The following is a 14041-nucleotide window of genomic DNA, read 5'->3' on the forward strand; positions in this document are numbered from 1 at the left end:
GAAAAAAAAAAGAAACCGTATAGTTCCCGTCTTTAAAGTAGGGGAGGCGACTTCATGCAGTGAGAATCACTCCTGGGTACAACTCTAATTCGCTGTGCTTTACGGCGCTGATTTCCACAACCAAATAGTGTACTATGCAAAAAATAAGAGTCATATAAATTGTGTAGCATGATTGCGCTGCTTCTACGTGTACGCATTATGACCTCTTTCATGATGTGAGACACGAAAAGACTCTTAATTTACATTGCACAACCTCGGCCTTTTATTGCTTTTGCAAACAATCTATGTAGCTTGATGTCTTGGATCCACTGTGGCAGACGCTATATGCGCTTTGTCGATTATGGCGGCAGTGATTTCTTGATTTCTTTGGTTATTAAGTCCTCCAGGGCTTGCATGCCTTGCACCATGTGACGTTGGTTCCTTCCTGTATACTTCCAGAGTGAGCCTACACCTGCGTAAATAAGAAGAAACAGTGCATATTACTAAAGAGTTGCAGGGAACAAAATGAATCAACAAAGAATGAAGCTATTTGTGTAGCCCGGTAGCAGGCATAAACGTAACACCTGAATTTTTTTCAGAGCTAGCGTGGGAAAAATGCTGATGCTAACTGCATAATGTAGCCGACAAATTCCGCGGACAGCTTGAAGCAATATAATAATTAAATGATTATGCTTTGATACGCGTATGAATCGTGTGGCTAGCAAGAGCACGTAATAAAGATGTGGCATTCTACTATCACGTTTTTTTTTTTAATCAGTGGTGAGCTTTCTGTAATAGAAACATTTAGCATGTACCGAGCTACGCCTATGAGTAACCTCAGCAGGCATTCTTCTCCTACAAATTCCGGCATGTCATAAGACAAAACTTTAGCAAAAATGATTTATTTGCACTAACCAGGGCCCTGTGTGAACTATGTCAGAGTTGGTGTTTTGTGCACATTTTTTCAGTTCTCTTCCCATGCTGCAATACTGACCTACCATTTAAGATACATTTCTCTTCACTGCATTGGCGTTCCTACAGTGTGATAAGCTGCTATGCCACAGGCAGTGAACGATCTATTTGTCTCGTACTACTCGACATTGTTGCATCGACCCCAGACAAATACTATTTACTTGTCCCATAATTTTAGCAAACATAATGAAGATACACGAAAGAAGCATATTAAAAAAAAAGCTAAACAGTATGAGTGCCTTTAATACTGCCGACGAGATCGCGCTGTTAAAAATGGCTGTGTATTCGTACTATACGTAGTGGCTCTCACTGCTCGCATAGTCGCTCACGAGAGCTTTACACCTTGAGATAACATGATAGGTTTGGTACACTTACCACTAAGGCGAGCTGGTGGAACTGAAAAGGGGTTTCTCCAGTAGGTTGGCTGCCTCACGGCACAGTCGTTTGCAGACTCGGAAGCTGCTAGGTACTGCTTGAAGACACTGCATAACAAATACAAAATGCAATTCATGAGCCCCAGATCACTGACATGACCATGATATTAAAACCTGAATTTGTGTCATGTGAATGCTCACAGTAAAAGTCGTGTAAATACAAGCGTCTAGCACCGGGATATGTAATAAACACTTGGAGAAGGGTTGGAAACTCACCTAACTGACTTTAACCCAGGTGCAGCTGGTTCGATGTGGTATCACAATGTGGCTACGACTTTCCAGAGCGCAGTCTTTGCATCAGCAGGCTTCCGGGCCAGCAACAGCGTACGCTCGGCTGTTGTCAGCGATGATGAAGTTTTTCTTCGACGCCCGTGGCTACAGGCGCAAGCCCCCGCTTCGACGATGAACCGATGGTCGAAGGCTTGGCCCCGATTGAACTGAGATGGGAGACTAGAGTCCTTAGCAGGACACCGGACGATTTGGCGACACCGCTGCCGACAGCAACTCCGCGAAATGACTAGGGGCTTTGTCGGTGTTGGATACCTGCAAGAACGGTAAAAGAAGCAAAATAGCGAAAATTTAGGCGATGCAGTCAACAGCGCTACTGCTATCAGGTCAATCCTAATGGGAGCCAAACGAAGAGGTAAACCAGATTTATACGGAGAACGTTTCTTTTTTTTCCTATGTTGATACATGCATGTTCGCCCGAGCAAAGTTGCACGGGACCGAAAAAGACGAGGCCTTTTTTCTAAGTTCTTTTTTTTCATTTTTACAACATGCGCAACGCCATGCCTTATTTGAAGTACAAATGTCAGAATAGTAAGGAAACAGTCCAGGCAATCATGTAGAGTTATATTTCTTAGCTACACAATATTAGACACCTGATCCTGAAAGTGCTATTCCATGAAATCAGAACGTATGCGAGCATGCCTCAACTCTTTCGCCGCTACGGAGGACAATGCTTGCTCTGCAACAACTAAGAAATGCTTCGCATTTAAAAAGCAAGAACGGTACAACTGCACTGCGGGAGCTCTTTTTCTTTCTCATCGTCATATTGCTAATCAAGTCCTAACGAAATCCTGAAGTACTGAAGCGCGGAGCTCAACGAACATAACTCGCGTTACGACAAGCATTCAGCAACATAAATAAAAAAAAAATATGATTGCATCCCCGTACGGTTTTGTTTTGCGTCTTCAAAAGAATGACTGCAGCACATCGCGCTGCGGAAAGCAAGCGATAGTACAGACATTAACATACCTCTTTCGGTGAGCAAGTGTTGAGCGCCGAATTGGCCGAAGGAGGTAGCACACCCAAAGGGTGTCGCACCGGACTCGCAGCGGACGCCGAGGGACGCGAAGAAGAGAAGTTCGCCGGGTGAGTCTCCAGCGCTATCTCCAGGTCGAGGATATAGTCTATGACGTTCTGGATGATGTCCAGCTTGGTCAGTTTCTTGTTTCGGGGCATGGTGGGAACCAGCTCTTTGAGCTTTCCAAACAGGGTGTGCATCTCTTCGTGGTCGCGCTCTTTGCGGGACACGCGCCCTTCGGACAACTTGGCCATGCATCGGCTGATGACTTGCTCGGTGCGTGCCTTCATGTTTTTGTTCCTTAATCCGAAGTGGCCGGGGAGACTGTTCTTCTTCGGCGGTAATCCAAGTTGATGGGGAGCCGCGGTACCCTCTCTCCGTCACGGCGAGTAATCAATTTAAATGTTCAAGTAAGGCTCGCGGGAGCGCTGTTGCTTGTTGCGAAGCGAGCTCGGGGAGCGATGTAAAGAATCGGCCCGGGTGCGCAACTTTTATGATGGTGCGAAGGCGTCCCGCCCAATGACGGCAGTCGTGGGCGGGAGCGCTGATGGAGAAGCGTCCACCAATCGCGGCGCACGTCGGGGGTGCTTCGTAGTTGAACGTTTATTCGAGAGAGGGCGACACCGGTCGGCCAAGGCAGAAGGGAGCGACCGACGCGCCACCGCCACGAGGGCGCGGTTTTTGTTCCGCCTAACTGCTCGGATCCACAGGTGCGCGACTTCTCCTGAAATGTGTTCGTGGGGCGCAACGCGCTTTTGTTGTGTAATTTTGCTATGTGCACTCCCACTTTTTTTTTCTTTTTCCTTTTGACGGGGTTCTTTCTCGGTCCTTTCCCACACGAGTCGTTTCTGTCCCAACGCAAGCCAGCTGCTCACGGTCTGCAGAATGCCCTCTGCAGAGGAGGGAGGGCCCCATTACCTACCCTTGCACCTGTGCGGTCGCCGGGAGTGCGGTTCGGTTTTTGCTCAACGGGCACCGTACGACTTCTCGGTTCACCTCTCGGAGCAGCGGGTCATTTCTTTTTTCTTCTTAGACCCGGACTTTGGTTTGTGTAATCAAAATGAAATTTACTCTCTTTTTCACCGCACCTCTCTTACTACCAATACCCCCCCCCCTGCCCCCTCGCAATCCCTCTTCGAGCATTTTTAAATGCGAAGCATTTCTTAGCGAACTTTTGGACTTTGAGCGTATCTATCTATCTATCTATCTATCTATCTATCTATCTATCTATCTATCTATCTATCTATCTATCTATCTATCTATCTATCTATCTATCTATCTATCTATCTATCTATCTATCTATCTATCTATCTATCTATCTATCTGCCTACGACTTCGTGCTCTCCTGGCCGTTTCGTTAATGGGACATATACCAAAAATTGGTATGGCACAACATGACTGTATGACGAACATAAATGATAGGTCATAACATGAAAATCATGATATGCATATCATGAACGGCAGGATTTACATGCCACGGCCTTGGTGCTCTTGCAGCCGTTTCGTAAACTTGATATACACCTAAATTGGTACGGCGTGACAAGACTGTCTGACAAACATAAGTGACAGGTCCTATCGTGCAGATCATGGCACGCATGTCAAGTACAACATGATTTACATAACAGGGTCTCGAGGCGCTCTCGACCGTTTAATTATAAGCATATATACCAAAATTGGTACGACGAAGCATTTCTGTGTGGCTAACATAAATGACATGTGGCAACATGAAATTATGATATGCGTGTCATGTACGCTATGACATACATGCCCCGCTCATGATGCGCTTGCGGCCGTTTCGCAATCTTGACATGTACCAAATTTGGTATTGCGTGACGTGACTGTATGAAGAACATAAATCACAGGTGGTAACATGAAAATCATGACTTGCATGTCATGTAGAACATGATTTACACGCCACGCTCATGGTGCGCTCGCGGCCGTTTCGTTAGCTTGATATACGCCAAAATTGGTATTACATGACACTAACTGTACGACGAACATAAACGACAGGTGGTAACATGACAATCAAGACATAAATGTCGTGTAAGGCATGATTTACATGCCACGTTCATGTTCTGCTCGCGACCGTTTCGCTAGCTTGACATCCACCAACATTGGTGTTGCGCGACGCGACTGATTGATGAACACTAATGGCAGGTGGTGACATGACAATCATGACATGCATTTCCTGTACAGCATGATTTACATGCCACGCTCATGGTGCGCTCACAGCCGTTTCCCTAGCTTGAAATATACCAAGACTGGTACTGCGTGACGTGCTGTATGACGAACATAATTGACCTGTCCTAACACGCAAGTCATAACATACATGTCATGTACGGCATGATTTACATGACACCGTCTTGGTGCGCTTCCGGCCATTTCGTTAGCTGGATATACACCAAAATTGGTATGGCATGGCATGAGTGCGTGACGAACATAAACGACAGGTCATGCATTGCCTATACCAGAATATACGTTTCATTATATTAACGATTGTACACGCATGAGTCCATGACAAACGTGCGATACACAGTGAACTAGATGTCATGACATGAATGACTTCATTTGCCTCAAAGGCAAACGAGGCGACGTATGCAACTCTTTGCTGGCTGCTTCGCATTACATCGATTGCCATAGTGCGTGGGATCTGCCGAATTTTTTTCGTTGCTTCTTTCTCATTCTTAATTTGTTCCCGTTGGCATAATGTGTTGTTACGGGTCAGCATCACTGCTATTGGCGTTTCCACAACTTAAATGTTTCTTTTTTGTTTCGTTATTTTCGTGTGTGCGCTTATTTTTACGCTCTTTGCATTCCTGCAGTATTCATGCTTCCGAACGGGGAGCAGGGTAACTCCGAAAGCGCCTTCCACTGCTCTTACATAATTCACACGAAAACGTTCAAAATTTGGTATTGTGTGACGTGACTATATGAAGAACATAAATCACAGGTGGTAACATGAAAATCATGAATTGCATGTCGTGTAGAACATGATTTACATGCCACGCGCTCATGGTGCGCGACCAACCAACGGTCGGTCGGTCGATTCTCTGACACCTGGCTCAACCAACTCCGAGCGATCGGCCATGAATCGAACGATACCTTGTTTAGGAAAGTGTTGAAAGAATAGGTTTAGAAACAAACAGCTTATCAGTAAATCATTATTGATATAAACAAACCAAACTAAAAAAAAAATGAGCACATGAAATTTTAAGTGGCTTTAATGCCGTGTGAGCTTTCGCTGTCCTCTTGGATCAGACAGTTTTAATTAACTTAGGCCGACTGCGCACGCGCCCACGATGGGAATTTAAAAAAAACGAAAAACGAACATTCCAGTCTTTAAACGTGCCTGCAGCCGAAAGACCTACGTACCGCCCACCGAAGGCGCACAGTGGGCGGTATAACATGAAATAGGTGTGGGTAGTATTGAAACAGCATGATTGACGAGGCCTCGATAATAGAGAGATGGCTGTGACACTTCGCCCACGCATTGTCTTTTTTTTTTAATATATTGCGCACATCGCGCAAGGCTTCGCGTACCCACTTTATAACGACTATGTATATATGCGATGTTAAAAAAAAATGTTATAGTACATTGACATGTCGTTCATGTTACTATAAATATAGTTGCTCGTTCGAAAGCGACCTCGTAATGTTGCAAGTGTCATGATAGACTTTACAGCTGTTGTATGTTAAAATTTGAGTCAAATTGTCGTTATATCTATGTTTAAACTAGGCGTTCCAATTGAGTTGTCAGCGAAGCAACTTCAAGCGCTTATTCAGGATTCTGGTTTTCGAAGCAAAGGGGGTGAGTGGGAGCGTATAGTAGATATTTCAGAAATAATTTGGAGTGGACTTACTGTATATGCTACGTTATGGTTACTGTTGCTGTGTATGCTACCATATACAGCTTGTCTTTGTTTCAACATTGTTTAAGCAACATTCCTGAATACTTATTTCTCGGTGACAGAGATTATTAATTAATGTTCTTCTCCAACAAGTTGCAAATGATTATACATCGTCAGTGTTGAAACATGAGGGCGCACTAGCGTGATGACTTTACTTAAAAATTTCTGCACCGTCACCTCCGGATAACCGTATTCGCCAGCGACATCGAGAAGGAACGGGGTCACATTGGGGGCGGCACATGGACACCAGCGACACATCTGGGTCGACCTGTGACTGACGTACAAGCAACGACGGCACGCAGTAATCTACAGAGGCCGAAATGCGCGGGTCAAAAGCTCCTCCTTCTGAGATTTTAGAGTCTTTTACAAGTTACGGAAATGTTGGTAGCGATTTGAGGAAGAATAAGACGCCTAATTTCTGCAGCCCAATAGGAAGCACGGCGCAGCATCTTTACGGAAATACGGTACACAAATACGGTACGTCTTACCGTACCCCTCCTGTTTTCCCGCCCGTTTATTTACTTAATAAGCTAATCCGAGTTGTATAGTGGCAGACTCGCAGTGCGTCCCCCGAGCGACAGGTTCCTCGGTAATACGTAGGCTGACAAGCAACAATGAGGCGTGACAACCTCACAGTAATTTTTGAAAAAGTTCTTGTGGTGTTGGGGTTTGTTCACTGGAACTACAATGGGTAAAAATATAATGAGCGAGAAAGGAGGAGTAGTACCGTAATACCGTACAGTATTTGCCTACCGTATATTTCTGTAACTTGCTAAAAAGGCTCTTTTGCGTGACGAGACCTCCGTATATATTCGTGTGCGGTAGCGGAGCTTCGATCTCATTCTATACGTCTGATAGAAGAAAAAAAGTGTACGTCCACACTTTTCAAGCGATGCTTTTATAACTCGCACATTTTGCTTGCGGTGTCATACGCGAAAAACGCAGTGTCGGCGCGGCGTAAAGAAATGCGGCCTTCGAAGGTTCGCCGGTCGCATGCATATTTGTATATATGTTCCATTTTCCAATAATTTATGCTCTCTCGATGGGGGGGGCGGTTGGCGATGAGCGGTTTCTGATATGGTTTCAATCTGATATTTTATCGAGGTGACTTGTCACTTCACGTTGCCATATTTCATTGTTGCCTATAGATATGAACGCATTGCCGTCGTTGTTGCGTGTAGCGGCTGAAGTGTTGCGTCGCTATAAGCACGTGGATGAAGGTCCGCTTTCCGGCATGGACGAAGGAAACAGTTCGGATGGAGCATTATACATGCGATAGAAAGAAACAAATGTAGTAAAGAGGTCAACACGGGTGTCGGAGTGTGAGGCGCGGCGCTGCACGGGTGACAGAGATAACACGCGTTTAAGATAGGCCACATGCATGAGTATACGTGCGACCGCTATGACGCACCTGCCTTGCATTTTACAGCGAAAGCTGTTATGAGATCACAACAAGGGCCGTTTTTGGCGCCGTAGTTGTCCGCCGCCACCGCCGCCGCCGCCGCCGGTGTCCGTAACCACTATCGCTCGAAATAATTTATTTCGAGCAATAGTGGTTACGGACACCGGCGGCGGCAGCGGCGGCGGTGGCAGCGGACAACTACGGCGCCAAAAATGTCCGGTTTCCTATGGCTATATCGAGCACTCATCATATCGTGGTTCTGAGATGTAAAACTCCTACAATTATTAATAGAGGCGTATACCAGACGCATTTCATAATACTGTCACGCTTCAGGCAGCCGCTTGCAAGGCAAGGTGAGCACAGAAATGTAACTTGATAGAACGGTATCGATAGGGCTATAGCTGGAGATTTAGCACCGGCATACTTGCACAGTGTAAATTGTGTTGTGGACTGTGCTGTTTCCTCTCATCTGTCCTCGTTCAATTTGAGCTGCGCAAACATGCCGGAGAGCAAGAAATCATCATATCTTGCTTATTGTCACGTGGTCGTGACGTGGTCGAAGGCTGCAGTCGGCGCGTTCAAAACGAAACTGTTTATATGGGCGAACCTGTGCTCGGAAAATGAAAGGAGCAGAGTTCAAGCAATTCAAGCTATACACTGATGGCGGCGAACAGATCGTCGGCAGTCGATGAAAACTGATCTGATGCTTGTCGCGCCGGCGTTTTTATATGTGGCATCGAACAGTCGAGTCTTATCGCTGGTTGCCGCGCTACTTCCAGAATAAACTCAACTGCTCGCGTTTGCGCGCTCAAGCCTCAGAAGATTCTAAAATAATCTGGAAGCTTCCTAGACATTGGGCGCGGTTTGCGAAAGGCAGTGGTTATACGTGTGACGGACCGGTTACATAGAGTGAGTGAGTGAGTACGAACTTTCTTCAGGTCCTGAGGAGAAAGAAAGCGGTGCCGAAGGCCCCGCCAATCAATCCGGCGGCACCCAGGTCGGGGCCGGTAGACAGAGTCCTTCGGCGACGGCCCGGGCCCTCTGGACAGCCTTGAGCTGAGCTATAAGCTCTGTGCTTCGAAGCGCTGAGTCCCATGAGGACTGGTCAGAAAAGTCTGTACCCGCGTTGGCAGGGCACAGCCAGAGCATGTGCTCAAAACTGTTATATTCGTGGCCACAGTGCGGGCAAAGTCAGGATTTATCCTGCTTAGTGTCGTCGGTGTTATGTAGGTTCGAGTCCGCAACTGTCTGTAAGTGATTGCTTGTGCTCTGTTGAGCTTTGTGTGAGGAGGAGGAAAAGTTCGACGTCCTAACCTATGATGACAGGTGAGTTCGTGGTATGACACGAGCGGTTCTTTGTTATCGAGGTTCCTGCAGACTGCATTGAAGCGAGGGGATGGACCGCAGACGCGGAAAGTGAGCTCTCGCGCCAGTTGGTGTGCCCGCTCGTTTGGGTTGCAGGAAGGAGATCCGGAAATGTTTCCCATGTGAGCCGGGAACCATGTAATGTGTGAGGACGGGAAATTATCTTCGCCCCTTTCTTGGTAGAAGAGCTTGTTGACAACCGTAGCTGCCTTCGAAGAGACGAGGGCAGCCGAAAAAGTTCTTATGGCTGTCCTGGCCCTTATGAAAATGGTGATGTCCTGGAAGTGTACTGTATGGTTCCCCGAGGCAACATGAGGACACAACCTGTATGTCTCCCAGATGTCGCGATTTGGCCGCTTACTTTCTGTGTCCTCCAAGTGTCCGTCCTGTATGTGTCCCATCTGTGACCGTCCTGTATGTATCCGATATGTAACCGTCCTTTATGTCTCCCAGATGTCGCGATTTGGCCGCTGACTTTCTGTCTCCTCAAAGTGTCCGTCCTGTATGTGTCCTATAAGTAGCCACCTTTTACGCAGACCAGAAATTAGGCCATTGCATTGCCTGTATGATGCAGCATATTACGGTTGCTATAATTTGGATATACACGCATACAAAACTCTGCAATATTACTCATTTATTATCATTTACACTGTACAGTTTAGAGCATTTCATAGACAATATTCAAACTGGCAACGTACATATGTCGGCGGTTGAAGAAAAATAAGATTAACATATCAGGCTTAACCCCATAACGCCTCAACACATCATTAACATTTTAAAAGGTTTAACTTGTTCTGCATCTTTTTTGGTAATGAAGAGTACGTTCATTTCTGAAAAACGCAAAAACAAATGTTTTAAGAAACTCATCATGACAGCAATTTATGACCAAGAGGCACTTTCCAGGCATTATAAACACTATGGGCTTCTTAGATAAGCTTTGCACACCTAAGTGTATCAGAGTGACTTGTTGGGCTTCATGGGTTAATTACAAATGTATGCAACCTTCTAGAGTGGAAGAAGTGGAACAATCATAACTTCGCAACAAACTCAGAATACACAAATAAAAAATACTGCAATAAATGAGGAATGTGACAAACGTCAGTGTGCTACCCAGAGCTGCTCACAATAAATGCATACTAAAATTAAATACTGTAATAAATTAGGAATGTGGCAAACACAACATCAGTGCACTACCAGAGATGTGTGGTTGGCACCAAAATGCCATACTTAGCATGCATAATTTAAAGCAAACTATAGCCCACACAAAAGTAGTACACTGTAAGTCACCCTTGACTGCTGAACCGAAGGTCACGCGAATGAATCCCGGCCGCGGTGGCCACATTTTTGATCGAGGAAGAAATGCTTGAGGCCCATCTACTTAGTGCACCTTATAGAACCCAGGAGGTCGAAATTTCAGGAGCTCTCCGCTACGACGTCCTCATAATCATATTGTGGTTAATCCAAACAATTATTATTACTATACTTCACACAACTAAGCAAGCAGACAAAACAGTGTAGTTTAAAAAATGGTCGCCACCATTCATCTCCCAATGCCGAGACTTACATTTCAACATTTCAGAATGCCTTCTGTAAGTTATCATTAACAAAGTTAAATATGATTAGGCATCATAGCAGGACATCACATGATTGCACATAGGAAATGAATTTCCGGAAGACAATGGAATATGTATGATTAGAAAAGCATTTGTGCAGTTCCCCCTGCAATAATGCCCTCGTGGCGCTGCAGGTACTTGTATAAATAAAATAAAAAATGACCCTGTGAAAAAAAAATATTACAAAATGTACGGTGAATATTAAGGTGAAAATAAAATAGTGAATTGATGCACTACTGCCTTATCACAAAATTGAAAGTTCACTTTTAAAAATGATAACTGCACATAAGATATGAATTAAAACATGACACACGAGTCGAGAGAGCCGCTCACTCAATAGATTTTGAAAAGACAAAATACAAAGCTAAGGAAGCAACATTGACACATTCAGGATTGTGCTTTATGGTTGCATTAAAATTCAGCCCTGGGAAAAACATGAAAACCAACTTTGCAGGTAAGTTATGTGTCCATGGGGACACAAAGTAAGACATTACTGCTGTCAGCCGCCCAATTAACTAAGATTAAATAATGAAATTTTTAGTGACTACAGCAAGCGGGCGTCTTTGTATTGAAAAGTTGGAGGCAGTCGTGTTTCTACACAGTTCCACTTGGAAGAATTCTTCTAGCATGTCTCTGCTGCGAGATATCCCGCTGCAAAGTTTAATTGTGGTTTACATGATGCAAGGCGGTGAGGATCAGCAAAATATTACTCCCTGGTGTGACGAGCAGTCACTGCTTGCTATCACCAGCCCGCAGGAAAAGGGTAACCATTATCATGTTTGCCTATGCCTTCGACCCGCTGTAACATTAAACCTGGCACATCAGGGAGGAGCTTTGTGCCAGTGCTCAAGGTCCTGCATGTGCAATGATGCAAGCCAGAATTAAACTTTGCAGCAGGATCTCTGAGCTCAGACATGCTAGAATTCTTTGAAGTGGAATCGTGTAGAAATGCAGCTGGCTCAAACTTCTTAATACATACATGCCCGCTTGCTGCAGTCACTAAAAAGTTCATTATTAAATCTCAGTTAATTGCACGGCTGACAGCAATAATTATTGTCCCACTTGTGCCCCCCTGGATAATAACTTATCTGCAAAGGTGGCTTTGACGTGACCTACAGTGCGGACTTTTTTATAAGAAAAACAAACAGCTTAATTTTGAACACCCTCTACATGTGAGCTACTTGAATACAGCAAACAGGTGGTTGAAGTGCCCACTCCGCTGTTCTCAGTGCAGTTCCCCTTGTACAGGAAACAGAAGCCATGCGCAGCTGCTGTACATCAGCAACGAACTTGTCCATGAGCCACCATTGATGACAGGCTTGTCCGGATTTCTTTCACACTCACTTTGCACAAGGAGCACGTATATGCTGCAATGGAAACAACAAAATAACAATTTAGTGACACTAGTGTCTGTTAGCAAAGCTCAATTCCTCACACGTTCTTTTTTAACTGATTCTGGAACATTATATTTTAGATAAGTTTAAAACAAGCAGGACGTACAGAAACTAGAGAAGTTACAAGAAAACTTGTTTGATGCATTCTTGGTGAACACAGTCGCAACGTTATGAAAGAATATGGAATTTCCTCATCGCAGATGTGTAAGAAATGTGCTTGAATATGCTCCTGCATAATGCAGGGTACGCTAGGGTGTGCTTTCTCTACAGTACATTCGTACCCTGAAGCCTAAAATACAGAAGGAGTAGTCACGAAATGTTTCACAAGAGCTTAACGTACAGTATGTTCCCATCATGCTGGAATTGTGTTCTTAGTTCTGTGTGGGTATAGATGCAGTGCACGGCCACCATATTCGATGGCACCTGACTCCACTCAGGTGAGATATACATAAGGGAATGCTCCGAAATAAATGCAATAAAATGCGTGTTGTGGAAGAACTTTTTATGCTTTTGATGTCGAGGATCTAACCTTACCATTTTAGCTTGCTCACGTACTAACGCAACGTTACAGCTCTTAGGAAAATATGCCCCCTGTTTGCTGTATGTGTCAACCACGTGTAATTGAAAGTTCTGTGCGTGAGTAATATCATTGGCTGCTATCGGTAAATTCTGTTCTTGCAGCTAGCCAAACCTATGTGTGAGTATGCATTCACACAGGCACATTTGTGTTCCTGTAGCTTTATTATGATACTTATACGCTGTGTTCCTTAAAGGGAATGCAAGCAATATGCACCATTGAATATTTTATTATTGCACAAGAGCACAATAGCACTGCAATACATGACATTATGCACATTCATCATGTATCCATTGCACGTAACATGTAAAATTAAATTATGTCTGCTTGCAAACACAACTAACGTAGCTTTCTTCAGGCTGCTCACATTGGGATGATTATATAATGTCAGAAATTGGTTTCACTCTACTATTGTGTGCTGCTAAATTGCGGTCATTAGGTTCAATGATTCTGGTTGGCTAAAAAAGCAATACTCCTCACTAATGCATCACAGGCTGTCTAATGGCCATGTGGAGAAAAAGGTGGAAATGCTAAGACTTACAAGGCACCAATCTTGAACCACATGCCATCCCAATAAAGCATGCAGGCTTCTGCAACAATCTCTGGCAACCAGAATCCTGGAAGCTATTAACCACAATTTAGCAAATACACAATAAACATTCGATGAACGTTATTTCTGGAGTTGTATAATTGTTTCAATGCTAACAGCGTGAAAAAACAGTCTAGATTTGTTGTGTTCTCAGATACAATACATTGTCTAATTTTACATTTGAACAGCAACACATGCATGACTTATGCATGCATACCGTGAAGTATGTATAACATTATTGCAAGTTATGAGCAATAAATAAGATGTTCATATGTTGCACATACCACGGATCCTTTTTAACATCTGTAGCGCATGCCTAGAGAATTTACTTTATCCGATAGACCGTTAAGCTTTTCATCTACCAGAAATGTCACTGGAGGTGGTGGTACAAGCTGTTTATAATGTTCGTACCCGTACAAGTAAGTGTTTAGCGAAGTTTTAACGCCAAGGTGGGGCGAGGTGTATACAATTCTTAATAACCAGAACAAAATAACAAAAGCCA

General features: G+C 44.4%; 1 protein-coding gene across 2 annotated transcripts in view; it reads right to left on the reverse strand.

Annotated features, from left to right (window-relative positions):
* Nucleotides 1-1607: 1607 nt before the first annotated feature.
* Nucleotides 1608-14041, reverse strand: part of LOC119372142 (DNA-binding protein inhibitor ID-4) — a 68708-nt gene continuing 56274 nt past the window's right edge. Inside the window, exons 1-2 of one of the 2 annotated variants that reach the window (XM_037642600.2) lie at nucleotides 2643-3134; nucleotides 1608-1928 (exon numbers count right to left, since the gene is read on the reverse strand). In XM_037642600.2, the coding sequence (XP_037498528.1) occupies nucleotides 1845-1928; nucleotides 2643-2981 (423 nt within the window). In that variant the 5' untranslated portion in view covers nucleotides 2982-3134 and the 3' untranslated portion in view covers nucleotides 1608-1844. Of the gene's footprint in view, nucleotides 1929-2642; nucleotides 3135-14041 lie in introns of those variants that run through there. The other variant, XM_049420249.1, reaches the window with a different exon arrangement.

This window comes from Rhipicephalus sanguineus, chromosome 10 (assembly GCF_013339695.2).
Source record: "Rhipicephalus sanguineus isolate Rsan-2018 chromosome 10, BIME_Rsan_1.4, whole genome shotgun sequence".
Classification (NCBI taxonomy): domain Eukaryota; kingdom Metazoa; phylum Arthropoda; class Arachnida; order Ixodida; family Ixodidae; genus Rhipicephalus; species Rhipicephalus sanguineus.